Here is a 24,262-nt window from a genome sequence, read left to right on the forward strand (position 1 = left end):
TCTTTGAGTGGCAGCCTGACTATTTCCTAACTGTCTCAACATGACAGATTCAGCTGTTTTATAACCTGCCAGCCGTTTGCCATTGAATCCTTGACAACTCATTTAAATGACACAAACCCAGATCCTTCAAAAAGTAGCCCATGGAACAAAACTTTGCACAAACCCAAAAGGCTCGTATGTCTTCTTTACATGCTAATCTTTTCCTTGAAAGCTCTTTCAAGCTCCACACTCCAGGTGACTGGATTGTGGTAGGGAGGAAGGAGGCTGGGTGGCTTCCCACCTTTTCTGAGTGACGCAGACGTCGAAAAGGGGGATTCACAGGAACATGCTGCAGCTGCCTCTCTGAATCAGCAGCCATTTCTCTGTGTGCGTTGTAACTGGGTATAGGAAGGACTTTCTGCCAGGCTCCAAAATTTAGACACGCTGGATTAGATTACCATTTTAGGCATATTCTGCAGTAGAATGAATACATGTATGTTAAAAGCATAGCTCTAGCTTCAGAATATATAAGGTGGCAAGCTGTGAATATGTTGCCAAGGAATACTTTAACTAAAGCAACAGTTGTTTTATTATGTATATCATATTTTGTTACACAGCCTAACTGTGATTACACCAATGTTGGTAGAGATGTTTAACTCATATCTTTTTCCTTTGGGATACATAAGTTGTCACCTTCAACATAATCCTTTGTGAAGCTGGGAACTGTGCATCCTGTCAGGCTAGTGTATTTGGAGATGTTATATATATTTTTGTTAATGCCAGAAGTATTTCAAAGCTATAATTACTTCGTGCTTGGGTAAAGTGAGGATGTTATTTACAAAATTGAGCAAACAAAATATTTGGATGTTATTTATTTGTTTTCATTTGAATCAATGCACCATTCATACTGGAATTTGGTGTATTAAAACTAAGTCTCAGACACACTTCAAAGTTTACTAACATTACCTATATGCAAAGCATAATGATAGATTCTGAATCTAAATAAATGATCCGTATGATTTTGTATAATGGTTATCGTACAGTTTCAAATGTGTTGCTACTAGGTTTTTATTAATGAACTTTATTCCTTTTTAGCATGTTTTAGGTAAAAATTGCTAGAAAATTGCTAATTACAGTTTAGGAAATGCTTCATAGGAAAATAAGTTCATCATCTTGTTAATTATATGGAGTAAAATCCATGAGAATACAATTTTAAATCTTGGGTGATTCAGAAATGGTACATTTTATGTATGCTTTTGAGCCTATTTTGGCTGAGAGATTTGGTTTGTCATAGTCTGATGCATGAAATATTTAGCATGTAGTGATTGAATAACTTGTTAATGTGATAAACAATCCTGACCTTATCTTGACATAAGAAAGCAAATCTCACTGCCTTTGTTCATCTCCTTGCTAGGGGAGGCAGTTACAGTTGATCTGCAACTTGACCTAATGTATATCAAAGTTTGTTACATGTGGAAATACGAAGAGACATTTCCTAATAAATATAAAAAGTAGACTTATGCATTAGCAGTTGTTTTTTACCAATTTTGTAGTATATTAAATTTCTACTCTTTTGTTGGCCTTAATTTATGCATGGCTACAGCTCCTTGATGCTGACAGTCATGCTTTCGTGGTGGTATTCCATTGCTGTCTGTCTGACTGAGCAGTCTGTGACTAGAGACTGTAATACCTTAGTAAATTGGGTATTTTTATTGCTTTTGGAACAGCATCATCCCTCACCTTTGAGTGGAGCTCTTATTGGCTTTATGAAAGCATGAAGTTCAAAGACTTGAGTACGCATACAGATAAGTTTAATGGTAACAATAAATAAGAATTGTTATCTTCATACTTCTACCTTCATATTATTCTTACCAGATGTAGCCAGAGATAGTGGTGCCAATTTGGTCAGATTGCTTTGATAATTTCCTTGTTGCCAAGTAGTATGTATTTCTTGGTGGTAGAATCAGCAGTGGTATGTTTGAATATGAGTAGAATAAATTCAACTTTAGAATGGAATCTGAATCTAATTCACTTCCTTCTAGCACACCTGACTTTAATTTTTCACGCCTAGCCAGGCACAGTGCTAAGATCAAAGTGAAATAAAGAGAATGGAGTAAAGCAGTTCTTGGAAAATAAAAAGAAAAATGGCATAGTATTGCGTAATTTTTTATAGATGAGAGAAATATTGGGCCTATTTGCCATTCACTTAGGCATAAATCTGCAGTAAATTTACTAAAGGTAATTATGCCAGTGTAAGCCCTTATTTATCTGGGAGAAGAATCAGGCCCGCTACATTTATTGCTCAAGAGACGCCTTGATTTGACAGCAGAAATCTCCATTCATGTCCCCAGACAGGCACAGTGTCCTTTATTGCTCTGTTTAACCCCATCCCAAAGTGACTGTACACCATGGGTACTTCTATATATTGCTCTCTGTAGTGCCTTTTGCTTATCCTGAGTGAGGGTGAGAAGCTGCTAAAGCTCCACAAGAATTTGTAAACTATTCATCTTAAAGCAGATGCTTGTTGATAGACAGGATTGAAACTATATTAAAGCACACTTTAAATTTGAGTGAAACGCCTGCTGTGACCTATCCCAAAATCTTAATCTATGGTTAAGTCTGGATTTTTTGTTGTGGCGGTCATGGGAGCCATAAATAGCTTGATTTGAATGTTTATTTACAAAAAATCCGTGACTACTGAGAGTTTTGGAGTTTTTGCGTTTCAGGAGCTGGGTGTGACAGTACTATATATATATATGCTTAGTTCTGGAATAAGCTCTTCCCTGTGCGTGGCAGTTTTTTAGCATTGAGCTGCCCATCATTCAATCATTTGAAGAGTCCAGACCGTTAGTAGTATCTGTCATCTTCTGAATGGGAGACACTGAAAATGGAAGTGGTGTTATTCTAGTGTCATTGTTAAGCAATGCTCATGTTTTTATAAAGAATTTTACAGTTAAAGTTAAGCTCATGTTCTTGAGGAGAAAACCTGACAAAAATGAAGTTCTGTAATAATTCTAATGCTTGCAGAACTACAGAGATAAAGTCAATCTGTGTAAGATATTCTGATATATCCATCATCTCGAAAGGACTTCAGAGTGTTCTTATCTGAAAACTCCTAACTCACCACTCGTCTGAAGGTTTTATCTAGTGCCTGTCAAACCCCATCGTGGGGAGGGGCACATGTTTCAGGTAGTAACAGAAGTGAACACAGAGCTACAAGGGCTTAATGCTATGGGAGAGACAACTACATCTGACAGTTGCTGAAACTTCTCGCCATCCTATGTAATTCTTTAAGATAAACTTGTAAATATCTGGCATAAAAAACAAAGAAATATACATCAGAGAAAAAAAAGTATTATAAGTGTATTATCTGTTTTAGTATTGTATGAGGTTAGTGTCACTGACATTGCAATAGCAGATGACTTCCAAATGCATCTTCAGGATATTAAAATGAATTTTCGTTTAATTGCCAAAGGGACAAGGAGTATTCTTCATGGATCCTTTAATCAAGGCTTTTGCAATACATTAAAAAAATTAAGAAAGCCAAATGAATAAGAATGTCTACATTGATTAATAAATCCCAGGCATCAATGACCTAATGAAAAACTGGGTTGGGGAAAAAGGTATTTCTGTGTCAGAGATCTACTATATTATACTTCTCCTTTATTTTTTTTATAGGTGATGATATTAGAATGAAGCTAAGTTATACATACAAACCTCCTGGTTTTTAGGAGGAGATACATGAAAAAAAGGAAATTCAGTGAAAGATTAAAAAAAAAAAAAAGGACATTTTTTCCTACCAAAAGCAAACTATCTTGAACACAGAACTACTTCAGAGTATTTCTACTTCCCATTCCGACATTTATATGAAAGCATTGCTGTGTTACCTTTGCTGCTATAGAAAATCTAAACTGTTCAGCAGATGTTGATTAAAGACATCCAAGTTGCTGCGTTTAACGTTTCAGTTTAAGTTTAGTGGTGCTTTGATAGTTTATATGTAGAAAGGCTGTGTCTGGCCTACAGTAACTAATGGTGAAACTTAATATGTGCATTGTCTTTTGTGCAGCTATAGTGCAAATATTAAATTACGTCTCATAGTAACAAAAATCTTAGTTCTCTGATGAACAACATTTTGAACACTTCAACTCTTAATTGATATAAACCTATGTACATTGACCATATGTTAACTTAGAATGATTAAGAAAAGACATCTTTAAGAGAAGGGGGCAGGGACATATGTTATTCTTCTGCAAACCTTTTATTTCATGTGAAGTCATGACACTATCCCTTATATATGAATATAGATGCCCTCTGTAACCAGGGAGCTAAAAGGAAACTTTCCAATATAAAGAGTATTATTATTTCTAATTAATTCCTGCCTAACTGTTTAAGATCTGCTGGTATTTTTTTTTTTTTTTGCTATTTTACCACTGGCACTTAAACTCATATAAAATAGTACCATGTGAAACTGGATTCTCTGTTACAAGCTCTTGAATGCAATTTCTAAGGGAAAGATGCTCTTCTAGTACAAATATAGCTGTATTGATTTCATATAGCCATCCTTTATTCATGGTAGCTAGGGGACAAGCCTGTTATTTTTACTTTCAATGTAAAAATTTTTGCTATTACAGATTTTTTTTTTTCCATATAAAATTATTTTCCATTTTTAGGGCTTACCTCCTCTCTCTTTAACCTGTCTGCCGCCTTATTCCTTACTCCAAGAGTTTGGAAGTGTAAAGTTTAATAATTTTCCTCTCTGGATTTTTGGTGAAGTATCATATTATTATTTAGAGTATTTTACAGGAAAACTGGGAAATAAGAGAATATTGGAAATCTCTGAAATAATTTTGTAAGTCTGTAGCAAGAGATATGTAATTAAGGATTAAAGACGACAGAGCAGTTTTAAAGCACTGTACTTACACTTTTGTGATTTATAAGTTCTATACAATCAACTTATCATTTAGAAGTAAGAGCAGTACACTTACCTGAAAAATCTCTGGATTAAAGAAGGAATACTGAGAGTTCTCTATGTTCTGGAACCATCAAATAAAGCTTACATTAACTCTAAAGTGAATTATTTGTCTGTACTTTTGAAGTCTTTATATCAAATACGTTTGTTATCATACAGTGCTATGTAAAAGGCATATTATGACTCTATTAACATAAGGAGATATATAATTACTGTTAAAATGTAATTTATGGCCAGAGTCTTCTAACAAAATTAGTTGTAGCATGCTGCAGTAAATAGTAGACATTTGCTATACTTGTAATTGTTACACTGTCCTGTAGAACAGTGTGATGTTTAAATGTGCATTTATTTTGCTTTTGTCTAGACTCTTGTGGTTTTCATTGGAATCAAAACTGTAGGAGTTGCTTAAATGAGAGATGTATTGAGTTTCAAATCCGAACCTTACAAAGCATGTTAAATATCTCTTTAAACTTTCCAGGAAAGGAAATAAAGGTATTCTTTTCTTTCACTCAAGCTGGTGATTTACATGGTAACTCTAAGCCATTAATAGAAATACATAGTGATGTTAGTAAAACAAAAAACAGATATTCTGAAAGTGTTACAGTGCATATGCACAAAAATTAAAGGAATTTGAGAAATAAGCAAGGAAAACTGGGAGATTACAGATTATGATAGAGTTTAAATTTGGTGTTAATTCTTTAACTGGATTGTCCATATAGATGTATATGATATCTCAATAGAGCAGTGAGTTTCTAGGCTAGAAATATTTTATTATAAACCATTGTTCTGGAGTGAATATGGAAAGGATGAACATAAGAGAGCAAGAATAAAAGTAAAAAAAAACCTTCAGGTAATAAAAAAAATTCCTAGCATTGATTAAAGATTGAAGTTGGTTGAAGAAGTATGAAAAAGGAGAAACAGGCAACTATAGCTAAGATGAGGGGAACTTGTTTGGAGTGAGATATGGCCTTCCTCAATATTTTCATTTAGAAAATATTCTTCAGTATTTCAATTAGGAAAAAAAAAATTAAATGCAGATGGGGAAAAAGAAATGGTGACAAACCTGAAAAATAAATTTGGAGTGTTAATGCCAGGAGGCTGAAAGGAGTGATTAAGATCAATTTAGAGGAGTATTTGCAGTGAGATGTGGTAGTAAAAATTGCCAATATTTCTGTCTGCAGACACATTGGGTAGCAGAACAAGAAATTATAACCTCTGTCTAGATGGCCTTTGTGTCATTCCACCTGAATATCCATGCTTGATTTCAGACATTGCATTGTCAGAACAATGATTTATATGTGAAAGAGTTAGACAATAAGAATAGTTAGAGACCTGTCAGGGACAGGTATCTGGCTAAAACTAATAGAACTCAGTTTTTTATTCTAATATTCTGAAGTTATAAATATCACAAGAGAGGAGAAATTATTCTAGACAGTGTAAAACTTAGAAAATTAGTAGCATGAAATCATATTGACAAGGAGATCTGTGAAGTGATTGGATAGCCTTCAAATGGGAAGGGAAATTCAATTACCATAGGTTTTTCGGTGCTAGGTGTAACATAGGCCACAGTCGTGGAAAGGATCTCAGGGTATCAGAGTGTGTTCCACTGCTCACAAGCAGGATTTGAAGGAGATTCTTGCACTGAATGAAAACATGGCATTTTCTCTAGGGATTAAGCCAGGCTCCCAGCCTCTCTGCACCACAACCTGCTCAACCTTCTCACTTTGAAATGAAGTACAGTTGATAAGGTTTCTGCCTGTTATTCACTACTTGAGATGATGGCTCTTTTCTGTAATGAAAAAGAAATCTTTTTATGGATGTTTGTCTGTTTTCCTATCTTAATAATTTTCCTAAGTATGTAACATCATAACTCAGGATAAGTTATGGCAAATCATTCCTTCTGTTATTTTTCTAAACCCTTTTTAGTCTTTTACTGATGGAGATTGTTTCTGTTTTACTGCCTTGTTTTCATTGATGAATGCTTCTCATTAATTTATCAGGGTTATATTCCTCTTTAATAACTACATTGACTTTAATAACATATTGTAAAGTGAAATAATTTTATTTAAAATGAGGTAATATGCTTTCACCTGCTTTCTTGTCATACTTTGGATAGCAAAACCTAAATTTGCTTTCAGAACAGATTGGTCATCTATTTTAAAGCTTATGTTATTCTATTTCTAGATATATATTTCCCTTTATATACCTGTGTATTTTAAAATAATGCGCACAACATGCACATCTGTGTGGGTGTTTGGTTTTTTTGTTTTCTTCTTTTTTTCTTGCACTACTTCCCATTCATGTTATCCAGCGTATTGATTTCTCTGTGTTCATTGCTCATAGTCCCATATGACTAACTGGCTCTTGCTCTCTTTCTGCAGCTCTTGAGTTGCCTATTCTTACTCGTATTTCCTTGGTAGCTTCCCTTTTCAGTATTCTCTGTTGCTCAACACTTGTCTGTACAACTTACCGGCTGCCTCTCTCTTCCCACTGTCTTTTAACTTTTTTATGAGACCTGCTGTAATTTTTTTAATCTGGCCAGGGGCCCCCAAGTCTTCCCAGTTGATACAGACATCATAGGAATGACAAGATACAAACTAAAAGGTATATTACTGTTCTTCTTTAATTATTTGTATCGTAAGTATAAGTTTGCCAAAGCAGCTTTTTTCTACACGTGAGTTTACATTAGAGTATATTAGAATATATGTACTTCTCTGGCTTGCATACTGCGTAATGTAACAGTTCTCCATGCAAAATCCTCTTGAAAAATTCTCGCGTAAGCTAACATACCCTATACCAAATTATACAAAACTGGCCATGAGTAACAAATCATCAGATGTCTTCAAATACCTGAAACGTAGGATTGAGCAGAAAGATATGATTTTTCATGGTTAGCTTGGAGAAGTAATACAGGTCATATTTTCAGGTCCTCTCAACATGCAATTGAGCTAGACTTCAAAAAAAGTTCAGCCATCATTCATTATCCTGTAACATGTAAAATGTTGTGAGATGTAAGAATTCATACCCAACCAACCCAGCTTGAAAATCTGGCCCTGAATATATACAGATGGTTGTTTTAAGAAGCATTACCTTGTTAAGAATGAATGTCCACCTCTTCGTGTGTCGTAACTGGAATTATGCGTTAGTTCAGTTGGTATTATTATTATTTACTATCTGGAAAATACCTATTGCATTTTGAATTATATCACAGTAAATACATATAATGAGAGCAAAAACTTGTCGATGGATATCTGACAAGACTGTGAGTCTTGTCTGCTTAGAAGAGTCCAAGAGTCAAGCTGATTTGTTCTGAGAATTTATTGGTCTCTGAAGAGAAGGAGACAGAGACTGAGTATTTCCAGATACACAAGTGGATATTATCAGCCCAGGCTTCTTTTGGCTTGCTTCCTGGTGAAGGTTAATTTTAGCATTAAGTTCCAGCTCTTTCTCAGCTGGAGTCTGGCAACAGAAGCCAAGCCTTCAGTCCAGGAGCTCCTTTCTGTGTGACAGCCTTCTCCTCTCTTGGCTCCGTTTGCCCACTGACCTGCTTTTATAGCCCTGTAAAAGTATCAGCTGACTTAAGGGCAGATCCCTTTCCTAAGCAGCCCTAGGGGAGTTTTCTTCTCCTCTCTGTATGAAAACTCAGCGCACACATCTTCTTTCTTATGCTTATTGATTCCTCTGAGTCCTTCCTGTTACCCATACATTCGAATCTCTTATTATGGAAGGAATCTGGAATCTCACAGTAAGTAAAAACGGGTGAATTATTTCCTCCAGTGATTGCACAATAAAACAAACATACTTGTGTTGGAAGAAGAAGAGGAAAAGATATTTATCACTTTTTATTCCCAATTTTAGTTGCATTTACTTCTATTTATTGACACAATAGGATGCTCTCAGCTTCTACATGTACATGAGATAGTAGGCTGATGTTTCCAAGTATAGAATAACGATTTTTTTTTTTCTAGTCACATGTAATAGTACTTTATTGCAGGTACTGACCAGAGAATATGGCTGCATATTCCCAGAAAATTATATACTTTTTCTCTTAGTAATGAACAGTTAATAGGTTCTTTTCCTTCTTTATAGCTTTTTTTCTGTCCCAAATTAAGGGACACATATATTTTCTTTTTTCTTTAGGTAAACTTCCAATCCTATTGGATGTTTTTAGATACCATAATGTCATGTATGTACTGTTCATGCTTACTAATGCTCAGTTGATACACCATACATTTAACAAACAGAATCATAAAGAACATTTAATGACGTGGGAAATACTTACACATTATGTGAGTAGATCTCTTGATTCTACCACTGACCTACTTGCTTTCCTCAGCCTATTTTAGGAAAGTTTAATTGCTGTGTAACATCTGTGCAGAAGCTTGATATCAAGGTAAATTTCATGTCTTCATTGATCATGTCTTTTTTTGTTCTGTGCATCTTCACAACCATACTGTGGTGCATGTGTTGAATAGACTATCAAATGGATGGGTAGACAGACTAAACATATGGGACTAAACTGTTTAGTAGGACAAATATCTTCTAGACCTTAAAATACCCCTGTATTCCTAAATCACTTGCTCCTTAGGACAGAGATTTTGTGTACGCAAACCTGACAAAACACTTGTAGTAACTTACAGTATGAAAGCAACTATTAGTCTTGTTCAGGTGACAGAGCCCTACAGCTATGTTAACAGCCCTATGACAGTTAAGAGGGACTCAAAGACCGAAATTTTGTTTGTACAGCTTCTGTGGAAAGTGGGCTTCAGGTACTGCAAATCTGTGAAAACCTTATTTCTTTTCAGGTTATTGTACCTGCAAAGTATGTGAGACTTTTGAAAGCAGTTCATTTAGTTATCAACTAATGGGAAAAGAAAGTGTAAGACATATGTTCCTCTATTATTTTATGGAGTTCTGATAAAGTATTTGCAATCAAGTTCAATATATTGCTGCAATAATACTATACTTCAGACATTGTAAAAATAAAAAGTATAAATAAAAATATAACTTATTCTCTTTTCCCTGTCCAGAATAACAATTAAGTATTGGGGGCAACTATTAATATTTCAATGAATCATAGAATCATTTAGGTTGGAAAAGACCCTTAAGATCATCGAGACCAACTGCTAACCTAGGTATAAAAATAGTATATGAAATTTTCAGCCTTATTTGTTTCTTTAAAATGAAAGAAAAAGTAAATAAAATCTGAAAGCCATGTTGAAAAATAAATATCTGAATTCTCATTAATGGCTTTAAAAATATCTCAAACTTTGCAGTTTGAGAGAAGAAGATATGGAAAATATTTACGTAGAGCCTGCTGCCATTGCTAATAACCTGAACAGGAAGTATAACATCTACAAGCAGAGGAACACTCTGTCCTGGTTATTCTGCTTTCTCCTCCTGGTGCTAGTGGGGAATTCAGCATGAAACAGAAGAGTTCTGGTAGACTTCTGGTGACAGACTTGGGAGTTTATTGAAGAGAGACACTTCTGCTGCTGCCATCTTCTAGTTTTTATCTTAATGATTGTTAGAAATTTATGCATCCATTTGATATCTTTTTCTGGGCAGTCTTTTGTTGAGTGTCTCTTGTTTAGAGATTATATGAATTTTTTTCAGTAAAGGCATTTGATGACATAGTGGTAGAAGTGGCTGAAATATTTCAGACTTCAGTTTTCAAAAACGTGCACACTGACTTTGAAATTATTTTAGTTTTCCATTTCTATTGTAGGTTTTGGTTTTGTTCATACAAAAAAAGTTGTGTACATCTTGAAGTAGAACTAAATTTAATCCCAAGAAGTCTTGAATACACCATTTCTCCTATCCTTCTTAGAAATGTTTTTTGACCAGTTTGTAATTAGGTATGTAATGTTGATCCTTCTGATCAAATTAAAACTGCTCTTTACTTTTTATCTTGTGTTTGATGCTGCTGCCAGTGTTTGTTACTTCTTCATAGCTTTTATACATCTCCCTTCCTGTCTCCTGTTCTTTTTTTCTTCATTCTTTGAAAATTCCCATCTCCAAATGTCAGTATCTGCGTAAACTCTTGGTTTTGTTTGTCTGCTATTTTTTTTATGTTTGGTTGCTAATACAGCTTTAGTATTCAGTAGTAAGAGCATAATTTTTTTCATCGAAAGTACTGTTTTCTGTATTCTGGTCTTCACATAGTTGTTATAATTTCCTACTCTCTCTTTTAAAGAGACATGATGTTTTCTTTGTCTCTCATCTTGCACGTCCACTTCCTGTCTAATGGCAGTATCTTCAGATATTTTTCTTCCTTATTCAATCGCATAAGGAGTTGGCCATACACACTGCAGAGCTTATTTCTTTTGAAGAGTGTATGCAGTTGATAATCTCTGTCTCATGTCCTGTTGACACTACTGTAATTTTATAACAGCTTTGTAAGTTGTTGCTTGTGAAAAAACAAAAATGAGTTGCCTTCTCTTTTCTGCATTATTTCATACCAGGTGCAAACGTATAATATGCATCTTCCTTATATCAATTTGTTTTTCTGGTAACTTTTCATGTGGGTTAATTTGCAGTATGCATTTTAATGCTGTAATTGGTATGTTAGTGACAGTTTTTGCAAGTTAACAAGAAATTGGAGATAAATACGAGTGAATAGCTTTCATAAAATCTTGGATAGTCGTGGAGTACAAGTTGTAACCAACATGAAGCGAGCACTCTTTTCTGTAGCTCAGAGCTTCAGCTGAATTCACAGTGCTCAATTTTTAAAGATAATTCTAGACTGAGCAAGGCATAGATCAAATTCTCATGTAGTCTTTCACAACTGTCTTTATATAGAGCCTTGCCTAACAAAATTATTTGTACTTAGCACGTCATCCCAAGACTTGACATTTGTTCTCCATGAAATGGTACACTTGGCTTACTTAACATGTCAGTGCATATTACAAGGGACAGCGTAAATCCATGGGGTATAGTTTCCCCATAATTTCTTGGTTGGCAGTGCTAACACTGGATGATAGAGAAAGGTATGTCTTGGGTAAGTTATTGGTTTGTGGTGTTTTATTAGAGCTATTTTATACAGAATTGTTTTAAAGTGTCATCGTATTCATTAATGCAATAAATAATGCAGTAACATTGCCCAACAAAATGTGATGAAAAATAGAGATGAATTGATTTCACTGAGGGAAAAAAATCATGTCACAAATGCCTCAATTTCATTTGTGAAATGATGTAGTATTTTATATTGCAATATTTCTGTGAAGACACCAGATTAGAATTTGAAGCCTTATTTTGCAAAGATGCTGTATAAACTAACATCCTTCTGGCCCTTTGCTACTTGCTACTTTGTTAGAGACAAGTTCACATGTAAAGATTTGCAACTTCAAACAAAGCAAAAGGGAAGATGATTCTGTTATATTGAATAAAATGGGTGTGACCAGGTGGTTCTTAATGTAAATGTAGTGGGTAAAAAGAAAAAGGTCTGTGATGGTATAAGAATAATGAACAACCATAGAAGTAAGTTTTCAAACCACAGTGTTAATCTCATCAACTGTGTAATCCTAATGGCAAAAACTCAATGAGCTAGAAGAAGCAGAAAATTGTGTCATATAGAAATGCTGTAACTTTGGAGGGAAACAGTGTAAGTGTACCTCAGGAAAAATATTCTGTTTACCTTTTTTCTGTTTTTTTTTAATTATGGTCTTATGTCTTTTTTTTTTTTTTTTTTTTTTTTTTTAACCTGGTCAAGTAGAGGAAAATTCTGAAGGATTTTTTTTTTTTCCTGCTTGGATTATGTGAGTTGGGAAGGTAGCAATAGGGTAATTACTAGCTCATGCCACTTCTCTAGTGCTCTTGTCATCAGCTTAATGTGAGGGCTGATGTCTGAAGCAGCATTTGCTTCATTAGCTCCTTTGTGACAGTCACTGTGCAGCTGCACTTTGCTACTTTGAACTGCAGTCCTGAAGGAAGTTTGAGGTAAAAACTATTCAGACAAATCAATCGTCTTTTGTGAAAATCTCAGAGACCCACTTATTTGGAGATTGCTTTCTCCTCGGGCACACACCATATCCATGGTTGGAAGTGTTTTACACAACCAAAAGGGTTATAGAAAATCTATGGACAACTTTACAAATACTTTTACTGTCTCTGATTTAGTAATCCACTGTCATATTGACAGTGTAGGATTGAGCTGGTGATGTGCTTTGGGCCATCTACATTCTCTGGTGTTTAAGGAAGTCTTGTGGGGCAAAGTAATGAAAGAATATAAAGCTAAAAGATACTATTGAACCATGAGGTATGTTGTAATCTGAAGTACAATGCTCCTGTATTACTCCAATCTGGCAAATATAAATTTGGAAGGTAGTAACAGGAAGGCACTCTGGAAATATTTTAAATTGAGAACATATTGTCCAATAGGCAACTCTAGGTAAGAAGCTTTATTGAGAAATAATCAAGTATTTTGGTAGCTGTTGGAACTGCTTATGAAATCCAAGAGTGTTTTATCATGTTATGATAAGATTAGCAAGCTTTTTTCCAATTACTTTGGTAAAGCTAAAGATTAGTGCAAATCTTACTCTTTAATAAATATATTTAGTTGCAAGTAGCAAAGCCCCATTTTATAATATTTTAAAGAGTTTTATATTATAGTATAATTTTTCAATATAACATTTATTTTAAGTTTTAGAATCTAAATGTATAAGTATTTTGACTTTTGAAAAAATATTCCCAATTAATGCTTGACTGTCTACCTACTTAAAAGGAAGAGAAACAAAGTGAAAGGTAGCGGTACTGAATGACGAAGCACTCTGGGGACTAGTCTCTTTCAAAACAAAAGAGAATTCTGCAATGTTGAACTGTTGAAGCAGTAGTTGCCTTTCAATGAACTCATTTTGTTAATTGAAATCCTGCTTAAACTGAAAAATATATCTAGGTCATATCATGAATGTTAGTGGAAAGCTATGGAGCCCATAGCTTCCCCCTCTCGCCCCATAGGCTGAAACTTCAAAAAGCTGCTGTAAAGCCTGTCAATGTAGTTTTTAAAATACGTTGACTGACTCGATATTTAATAACTGTATATAATTCATTAAAAATTTCTGGCTAAAAATCTACAGTGCTTTCCAAAAACCATACCTCTGTATATTGAGCTTTCAGGTAGTAATATTTTTACAGTCATGGTAGGGAAAAATTATTTCAGTTTTTTCTTTCTAACTGTTCATTCAGACTAAGGATGGGTATTTCATTACAAATTATGCGTACACACACACGCGCGCATAAAGGAACAGAGATGTTAGGACTTCTCTAGAAACATCTGTTTTACTGAGTCACGACTAAAGCTGGTGTCATGTTTTGGGATATACTGAGATGTGTCTGAAAAGGACCATATGAGACAGAACTTTTATCGTGATTCTTACTAATAAAACTAAATTTTGTGTACGTAGACATTTAGAGTATTTGCATTTGAACTATCCCTAACTATTTTTTTCTCTTTCAATTAATAGTTACTTTTTTGTCTTTTCTTATGTATATCTGTGAGTCAGTAGCTGAATTCTGAGAATGAATACTAAAATTTCAAGTAGTCAAATTTAATGCTTATATTGAATGAATGCTGTTTATTAAATCTCTTTTTCTCAAAATTCCATTAACTTTATAAAGTAAAATGTAGAATTTTTTCTTAAAATAAAAGATTTTAAAAAAATATTAATTTAAAAATTAAGTTTTTTTTTTTACTAAACTATGAAAATATGTACAAAAGTCCTGTTTCCTCACATGTGTTTAAATTTTAAATTTAAATTAAACTAGTATTATATTATTGATCTGCTTCAATGGAACAGACATGTCTTATGTTTTAATATGAAACAAATCTCAAAGAGTTCTGCCTAGAGAAATTTAGAATAGAGCAAAATGAATTTTGGGATTAAAAAGACATTGTTACAAAATACTTGTTGTCTGAGTTATTTAAAACTCAAATACAGAGCAGACAGGAAAATATATGGAGCTGAGTTTAGGTATATGACTTTACAGTTTGACTAGCTAGGCCTAGGAAGTCTCTGATCATTTCTCTCTTACACTGTCTTAAACTCTCTTATACTTTAATGCATATCTCTAAAGGCAAACTGTTATTGCATGGAACATTTTCTTTGATTATATAATTTTCTTGCAAATTCCAGAGTACAGTACCTTAATTTTGATAATGAAAGTAATTTTCTTTTGAAAACTTGGATTACTGTAGAATTTTGAAGCCTCTCTGAGGGTGAGATTTATTTAATCCCTTGGGTATTTATGAGGCATTCCTGAGACAGTTGCCAAAAAGTGGCAAGATTAGCACTTGCAGTTTATTGACAGGATGCCTCATAGGAAAGACATTTATCTGGAAGGGTATTGTTTCTTAAAAAGGAATAAAGTCTGTCTTAAGCTCCAGGAATATACACACTTTCTGAAATACAGAAAGAATGGAGCGGTTTCTTTCCATACAGCTCATGGCACGGGGACACGACGGTTTACAGGGGTAAGAATTACATGTTGGCAAAGCTGCACAGCAACTGATTTCCTATTAGATAAAAATATAAGTGCTTGAGGATTAAGAAAGTCTTAACAGTCCCTGTCATAAATTGAATTCAGACATTCAGTCATTATTAGAGCAGTCATTATTTAGCAATAGGATGGTACCCTTGCATATATGCCTGTATCCAAATGCATGTTGGAGAATGACAGAGGTTACCAGAGGGTTTGTTGTTTTTTCTGGGTTTAAAAAATGCAGGAAGAACTAAATCATATATTGTGTTCCAAGATTTTAGCATGTGAGACTGCTCAATCTCTTTGCCTCCTGTAATCTTTTTGAGAGAACTCTTTGTGATTAACAGGTCATAAAATCTTGTCTGCATTAGCGGATTTTATTAATCTCATGCCCATCCCAACAAACAAATACTCTGCGGTACTGATTCTACTTTCACATACCCCAGTGTGGTCCTGTTCCCATCAAAGTACTTCCTTCAGATTCATATAGCACAAATAGAAGAATAATCAGATCCTTTCCTCTTATTTTATCTATGGACTATGCATTGAATGACTTATTTTAAAGTAGTTGTGATTCAGTGGGGATGTTTTTAATTTGCTGCCTGTTCTCTTTACCTCTGAGGAAAGAATTTTGTAAATGCTGAATAATTTTAGAACATGTTTTCTTGGTTAAGGGTTGGATCATATTTTAAATTAGTTTTAAGAGGAAGGAAATCGTGTAAATGCTGTGGAATTCAGATAAGCACTGTGCATAGGAAATAAGTACTTTCATTTAGGGTGCCTAGAATTGGTAGGTCAAGCTGATGATAATAAAGGACCAGATCTTAACTTTGTTTCAAAGAACATGTAATCAATATTCTCCCTCCTGTTTTATTTCCTTTTTGCTTGAGAAATTATTTTGAAGACGAAACGTGCAATTGCTTAAGTATTCCACAGGGTGTCGTGAGGTAGTTGTTGGAATCATTAATACTTGGGTGAAAGTAAAGAAACGTGGTACGCAGTCCTCTGAATGCCAGTTAGTGTAATTTTAGATGTGACTAATACACATGCCATAAAATAAAAAGTTCTTAACTCATTAACACATGTATCTTATTTCTGTATCTGTATAAAATATACACACGAAGAAAAATATTACAAGAGGTCGTTTACAAGAGTGAGCTATTCTATGTCAGGTCTTCCCAAAAAACCTTTCTGTATATGCCTTAGTATTTTATATTTTACAGAGCAAGTGAATCTTTGGCCCATAGCAGTAATCTGACGTACCAAACCATGTATAAAAAAAATAAGAGAAGAAAAAAAAAGAATAAAGGTACAATACTTGTACTTACCATACTGTTACAAAGAATTCCTAACTGGAATGTGCTCCTCCAAATTTACTTTCAATTTCTATTTTACTTTTATTTTAATTTTCATTTAAGTTCTTATAAAATACAAATTTCTTTAAACAAACTTTATACAGTCCACACGTCTGTACTGTGGTTTTTATGGTTTATTAATTACGGATATATATGATGTCAAAACTTAAGTTCAGGCTTTTTTCCTGCACATGTATAATGTAATAGTAGGAGAATTTTTACCGAAGTATGCCCCAAATTAAACTGTTTAATTATGGTGATACGTTTTTGCATATGGAGATCAAATTTTTATTGACATAACTGTTGACTTCTGCAGAGCTGCACATGCATCGAATTCAGCTTCAGGTTTGTAAAAGAATCTTTAAATACAGTTTAACAGTAATTATGAAGGATCCTGCTTCTGTTAAAATCTGAATTGCTTTAAATGGAAATTACGTTGGCCACGAGAAAAATTACATTACTTTACGAAATGAACAGCAAAACTTCATTCACTTAAGTAGCAACAGAACGTGATCCAAAGTGTAAAATCACTGATGAAAGTAACAATTTGAATCTCTCTTGACAATAATAATTGGTCTAATTTTAACAGCATATTTAAAACCAGTTTTGAACAAATGATATCTTATGGATTTAGGCATATTTTGTCATATCATATAAAGTGGCATACTAAAACAATAGGCTAGTTAATTTTCTTGTTACTATTTATTTGTTCTAAGTATTATGGAACAAATTTTGGTTTTATGCCAGTGGCATGGTAGTGAGTGGCACTGAGAGCGCAGAATGAAGGGAGGCTGATTCTTCTGACAGAAAATTAGTAAGATTTTACACATATGTCATACCACGCGTCCTCTCCGCATTATGCCCAGAAGGTCGTAGTGCCTTACAGTCATAGAAGGTGATTGCCATGACAGTCAGAAGCGGCGTGGTTTTATTCAGATTTGCTTCCAAAATCCACATGGTCCTGTGGACAATTTTTTGTGCGAAAACCTTTCTGACTTGACGACTGTAAATCATGACCTGTTTAACAAACCAGTGTGTTCACAGGTACCTTAGCAATATGTTTAAATACTTGCCAGAGGAAGAACTAGACCTGTTTAAAGCAGTTTTAATATCCAAAATACTGACATACCTTAAAGCTTCATGGAGATGAAGAAAGAGAACGGAAATGGTGGCCTCTGGGCTTTTGGATTGTTTGGGTGTTTTTGTTTCTGTGTTTGGCTTTTTTAAATAAAAACATCCTGCTCTCTGTCCAGGTGAGTTTCCTTTACAGCAGGGCATCGTGGAAGAAGAGGTTTTTAGATAGGTAGGTTGTCATCTTTCTTCTTCCTCAGTTTAAGGCTCTCTGAACTCCTTTTGCCTCTCCCTTTCTTTGTCGTTCTTATTGCAACTAGAATAATCTAAAGGAGTAATTCCACACATACTTCAAATAACTGAGATAATGCAGTACCTTAAACTAAAGTGATTAATATCAGAAAATATTTAATAAAATATCTAACTGCACTGAGTTTTTTCCTATCATTTATTAGTAAATTATACATTTTAGCAAAGGAAAACAAAACAGAAAGGACAGAAGTTAAAAAATGTTGATATTCTACCATGTATAAACTTGGCAGTATACTGAGGCATGTGTATCATAAGTGTGATACGTACACATTCTATTGATCCTAGTACCCAAGTCCCTCTTTGAATGTTAAGACAAGGTTGATGAATACTATGATCTCTTTTTATTTTCAGATTGAAAATCTACAGGAACAACTTAGGGACAAAGACAAACAACTAACTAATCTAAAAGACAGAGTGAAGTCATTGCAGACGGATTCTAGTAACACAGACACAGCGCTAGCAACCTTAGAAGAAGCTTTATCAGAAAAGGTAATGTTTTCTCATGGAACAGTGTTATGTGCTGCTCTTGTGGGTGAAGTTTATCCACAAGATGTCTTTTTAAGTTGGTCTGGCACCTGTAACAGAACCTATGGGCCTTGTCAGGAAAGCAGGTGGCTCTGTTCTGGTAGGCTGAGCAAGGAGTGATTCCCGACTGATGAACTGAAAGAGGACTCTGAGGTAAAGAAGGATGCCCTTTCAAATGGGGACAGAATAAATGGCCTAGGACACGGGAAGATTTTCCCTTAGTCAATGGGATGAGTGGTTGTTCCCTGAAAGAACTGTAAGTCATGGATGCCTGACTTAAAGGTAGAGTTTAGTATTTTTATGGCTTTGTGCTTTTGATTTTCCTGTTCTTTTGTCTGTTAAGCAGAGCCTAACTGAAGAGCCAACAGCAAGTGACTGTACCAACTGTTACCTTGGCTTGTTGTTAGCACTATTGGTTTCCTACACTTAATTTATAAGTGTACTTACATAAAAATATAAATATTTTAGTGTATTTATACACTAAAAAAAGGAGATTTTTTTTTTTTCTTTAAAAACTATGTGCCTTTAATTTGAAGACACCTAGCAGAAGGGATAAATCTGGACTCTTTAAATTAGTGGCAACATTCCTACCAGTTTCACTGAGGTCAGGGTTTTTCTTCCAGTTAACTTTCAATGAGATAATCCAAGTGAATTTATATACCCCCAAAATAAGTACAAGTATCCACTTTTTGCAGATCACACATCTTACTGTTTATCATTCAAACATGCACAGGTGAGCTCAACTAATTAAACTATTATGTGCTATTCTGCAGTGTGTAATCCTAGGAAAGTATTTATGACTGTATATGACTTTAAAATGCCACTGTAGTGTTGGCACTAACACCTAAAATGCTAATGTTGCATTTTTTATTTCTTTGTATGTTTAATCACCTTACTAACATTTGCTTGGTCAACAACAGTGAAAAAAGTTGGCATTACTGTTACCTCTGTGGGTTCATATGGATAAGCTTACAGCATTTATGCAGTGAAGAAAGTACACACATTTTGTTAATCTTTCGCTGCTAATCTGGATGCAGTGCTCACCAATCTCACAGCATATTATTAAAAAAATGACATGAAGTACTTTTAATTCTGTTTTTCCTCTTTGTAAATTGTCCTTTCTAGATTACTCTCACTTTCTCAAAGTTCCCACTGAGGCAGCTGAGAGGTTAAAACGGTCCTTTAACCATCATGCTATTGTTGTCAATGTAAAAAGTGGAGTGAGTGTCACACTGCAAACTTGCCAGTTCTCCTGTGCAACTGAGCATGAAGTAGATGGTCAAAAGCCGAAGAAATCTTGTATCCCATTTTCTGCCTCAGCTACATCTGCAGCACTTGAGAGAAAATGCACTTATGCAATACTTCTTTGCTGGGGTAATTTGCTAAGTTGCAGTCTGTCTTCAATTGTAATGCATTTCTCTGTTGAAAATAATAAAGTAATGACAGTTTGCCAGGATTCATAGTAGAAGCAGCAAGTGTGAAGGTATTGAATGGAACATAGTTGTGTATAGTCGTCTTCTCAATACCAGACATACAAAAGGTTAAGAAGTGCTGGGTTAAAACCTAATCCAAATTAATGACTGGCAATTAGTTGTTTTCAAGTAATTTTGTACCCGTACCATTCTAAAATCTGTTGAAATAGATGTGAACTAATAAGTACATGTAGAAGTTTTTATAATTTTGAAGAAGTTTCGCATGTATTGAAAATAAAATATTTTATTATACTCAGACATAAAAATTGTACAATTCTACTAAACTCAGGATGCATTACTTTTGAATATCATAGTGATTTGTCCCAGAGTTTGTTTAAAAATTTTACTCTAGAATTTCTTTCTGTATATAATAATTTGAAATGTCACAACACTAGAGACCCCGAGGGTACGGAAATTTTGTGTCGAGCTTGATTTGATTGCTGTAATAAAAGTTCAAAGTCCAATAAATGATGCCAGTTTTAATGTTTTGGAAAAGTTAGATAAACTTAGATCCTTCTCTGAAATGGATTGTTGCAATTCATGTCTACTTCATTTGAAATTGCATGGATATGTGCCAACAGCCTTTTTTTAAAAGAATCGGTGCGATTAGCGTTTTTTCCAAGTGGAATCGGATGGAACTCGCATGGGGTCTCTAAGGTTGAATTCTATACAAAGTAGTCACTTTGCTTACGTGCCGTCAGCTGGGAATGGCATCCTTCCCGCGGTGTTTGCGGGCTACTCCGAGACGCATACGCAATGACCACCATGGGATGTTCTCCTCTGCCACGGAGATTTCTGTCTTTTTGCAGCTGATTAAGGCAATGGTATCTTCTGTATGCCAGTGCTTTTGCGAAGGGGCATAACGCTGAGTTGTGCTATGCTGTCCGGTGACTGTTTCAGTCACTTATGGAGAGATTGTTACTTAGAAAAGTTAGGTGACATTATATAAAGGGAAGAACTCTATATGCAAGCGAGATGCTTATCATTCTATACTACTTCAGAAACGCTACTTTGTTAAGCTAAGGAAAAGATACACAGAATTATTAAATAATAGCCTTTTTCTACAAATGAGCTTTATAACTGTGTCAATTATTTTATGACATGCCCAGATCATTATGCAAATTAGGGTCTGTGTTAGAGTAGGAACATATGGCTTGAATTTTAACAGAAAACTTTATTTGTTTGAATTTGTGTTGCTTTCCTATGAATATTTTTCTGTATTTGGAGATCTGTAAGCTTAATTTAATTATTAATTAAATCATTTATATTTTTCAAGTTTCTGAACAGATACATAACAGTATAGCTCCTACACAGTTACTGGATGATTTACAGTGGCTGTCAGTCTAGGTAGCAATATTGACGATAAACTTTGAAATCTAGAATATAGAATATCAGTTCTAAAAGGGTTAAAATATTGCCTTGCCCTTTAAGTTCATTGGCTAAATTTGCTTATGAGACAATCAAGTTATAAAAATTCAACTTCATGTTGATTCTGATAGAATTTTTTTTTTTTTTTTTTTAAAATGTGTGACAAGTCACTGTTTGCTACTGGGAAATCTTTTTACAGTTGGGGCCTGATTAGTATATTAGTTAAAAAGGAGAAAAGCAACACTGCAGAGTAGAATTAGTATGAGTGTTTGAGAAACAGGATACTTGATCTTAGAGGATTAGATACAATGAGGAGGAAGTTTCCAAGGTAAAAACGTCTCTCTGTATGATTTTAATCATTTATTGTACAGTTCCTTTCACATTGTAACTTCAAGGGTAGGTTTCTCAGTCTTAAGTGTAGTTTCTGGGATGTACTTGAAAAGATACATTGAAAGAAGCCAGTAGGCATCTTCTAGAAGTTCCAAGTGAACTATTATGTCTAGCTTCCTTGTGTCTTCTGGCAGCTAAATGCCTGGACAAGTTGTTTACATATGTGTCTCGTTCCTATTTGCGTCCAGGTTTCCAAATCATCCTAGCTGCTCTCAGTGGTGACCTGTCTTACCCCTATTTCTGTCTGCAGTAGCATTCTTAAGACCTACAGACTTTATCAGTAGCTATTAACTCTTTCTACTGCAAATACTGGTAGGAATATGGAATAGATTTTTGTCCAAATGGCACAAAACAAGAACACTTAGTGATATTTTCTTATTAACAAGTGCATCGATAAAAGTACTTTTATTAATTTAAATTTGTAATGCTGTCAAGAAAGATGCTGCTTTCATTCAAGAACACCTGTTTTCTATGGAAATACATTGTTTGTGGGTTTTTTGTTTTGTTTTAGAAGTTATATCAGGCCTAGTTTGTAGCTATATCATCTTGTATTATACTCTGAGATTAGGCACAATTTTTGGCTTTCCTTAATTCTTTGACAATTCAATAGTTTTTAGAATTTTAATTAAAAAAAAAAAGAAGAAAATACTCCAAGAGCATAATGGGAAGCTCTTTTAAAATAGAAATTAAATTTATTTATACCACTTTAGTTAACCACCATTCACTAAATTAGAATTTAATTGCTTTTCTTAGTTTCTGTGTGAAGAAAAAATATTAAAACATGATCATATGATAGGAATGAATTATGAAGCTATTTTAAAAGTCCAAAACTAAAATTTTTGATCATTTATGTTTTTCCTGCATTGTTCTTGAAAATACTCAGATTGAGATTTTGGCTCGAATTAGAAAATTTGGCTCCTTATTCTTCATGAAAATAGTATCTGTCTCTGATTTTCTTTCTCTTTCATATTTAGTGGTTAGGTAGCTTGGTAACACTAAATGAGAAATTACTGTAGACATCATAAAACAGCATCAAAATTTCCTGAAATGGACTCCTTTTAATCTTTGTATTTTTCCGCCAATATTGCTGGTATAATTTGTTCTCTTGTCAGAAATAAGAAATGAATCAGCACAACTTTAGTCGCTTTTGAGTGCTTTTTAACTAAACTGAAAAAGGTGTTAATTTAATTCATTACCCCTAAGTTTGGAGCCTTTTCAAACTGAAAATTCTTAACAATAAGGGTTGCACTGCAATACACACACACAAAAAGTTTGCTCTTACTAAAAAGAAAAAAGTTTGAAAATTGGAATATGCAAAACTGCTATCAGCTTCCTTGATGTTTTAACAAGAAACTTTTCAAAGAGTATCTCAGCTCTTGGACTAGCCCAAAGCAGCTCAAGAGGTTGCTTTCATGAAGCTGATATTTATAAAGTTGGTCCTACTGTAGCAGCATACAGCAGATAAGCAGTTGAGTATGTCTGATAATAGAGCTATATGCTGTGGCAATTCAGTTCCTGCTTCTGTGATAAAGTGCAAATAGATTAGACCTGTGAGGTCCTCGATCAGTGCGTAAGGAAAGCTCGCCAATGCAAATAAGACTGGAACAAGAACACATTGTTGGGATTTCTGCAAGTTAGCCGTTAATCAAGTAAAACATGGTATATTAGGGCCTTTTTAACATGTTTTTGACATTTAGCCTTATGCAAGTGACAGATAAATTAGTCGTCTTTTATGATTGACTGAGAAAAAAATTATACTGTTCAGTAAGAAGGTAAAATAGTGTTATGTTTAATTTGTTATAGAAGAAAAAAATAATTTAGGTAAATAAATCTTTAAGGAGGAATTGGTATAAAATTAAGCCTGAATATAATTGAGTGGATTCTGAATGGTCATTAATAGGTTATTAAATGATTCCACTTATTAGAGGCTGGCATTTTAATGTTAATATTCAAGGAATTAAAAATTAAATTATTCATTACTAGGAATAAACGTGAAGTTATTTAGCATCCCACATCCCTTTCATATCCCTTAACAAAACTGTACTACCGCATCTGCTTTTTATATTTCACCCTTTGAATTCATCACCCAGTCTTTGACTCGTGATTTTCCACAATCTTTATAATAGTAACTGGAAGTCAGCAAAACATTTAAAAATGTGGTTGAGTTTAAATGTGTGTAAGGTTACTGTGAATTAGATGGAGAAAAATCTTCCTTTGGATATCATAAGTTGTATCGGGGTACTTTTTCTGTGTCTTGGACAACTTTTTTTTTTCCCCTCTCACAATACATATAAACTGTAAGCTACTGATAGTTAGCAAGCGATGGATTTCTAATTAGATTTGGA

General features: G+C 34.2%; 1 protein-coding gene across 1 annotated transcript in view; it reads left to right on the top strand.

The window, feature by feature from the left end:
- The window catches only part of ERC2 (ELKS/RAB6-interacting/CAST family member 2), a gene marked incomplete at both ends in the record, with an annotated part of 440,763 nt that overhangs the window by 170,993 nt on the left and 245,508 nt on the right, over nucleotides 1–24,262 (top strand). Inside the window, one exon of the mRNA XM_082004800.1 lies at nucleotides 18,514–18,651. Coding sequence (XP_081860926.1) covers nucleotides 18,514–18,651 — 138 coding nt within the window. The remainder of the gene's footprint in view (nucleotides 1–18,513; nucleotides 18,652–24,262) is intronic.

The sequence above is a fragment of the Phaethon aethereus genome (assembly GCF_964289735.1).
Source record: "Phaethon aethereus genome assembly, chromosome: 11".
In the NCBI taxonomy this organism is placed as follows: domain Eukaryota; kingdom Metazoa; phylum Chordata; class Aves; order Phaethontiformes; family Phaethontidae; genus Phaethon; species Phaethon aethereus.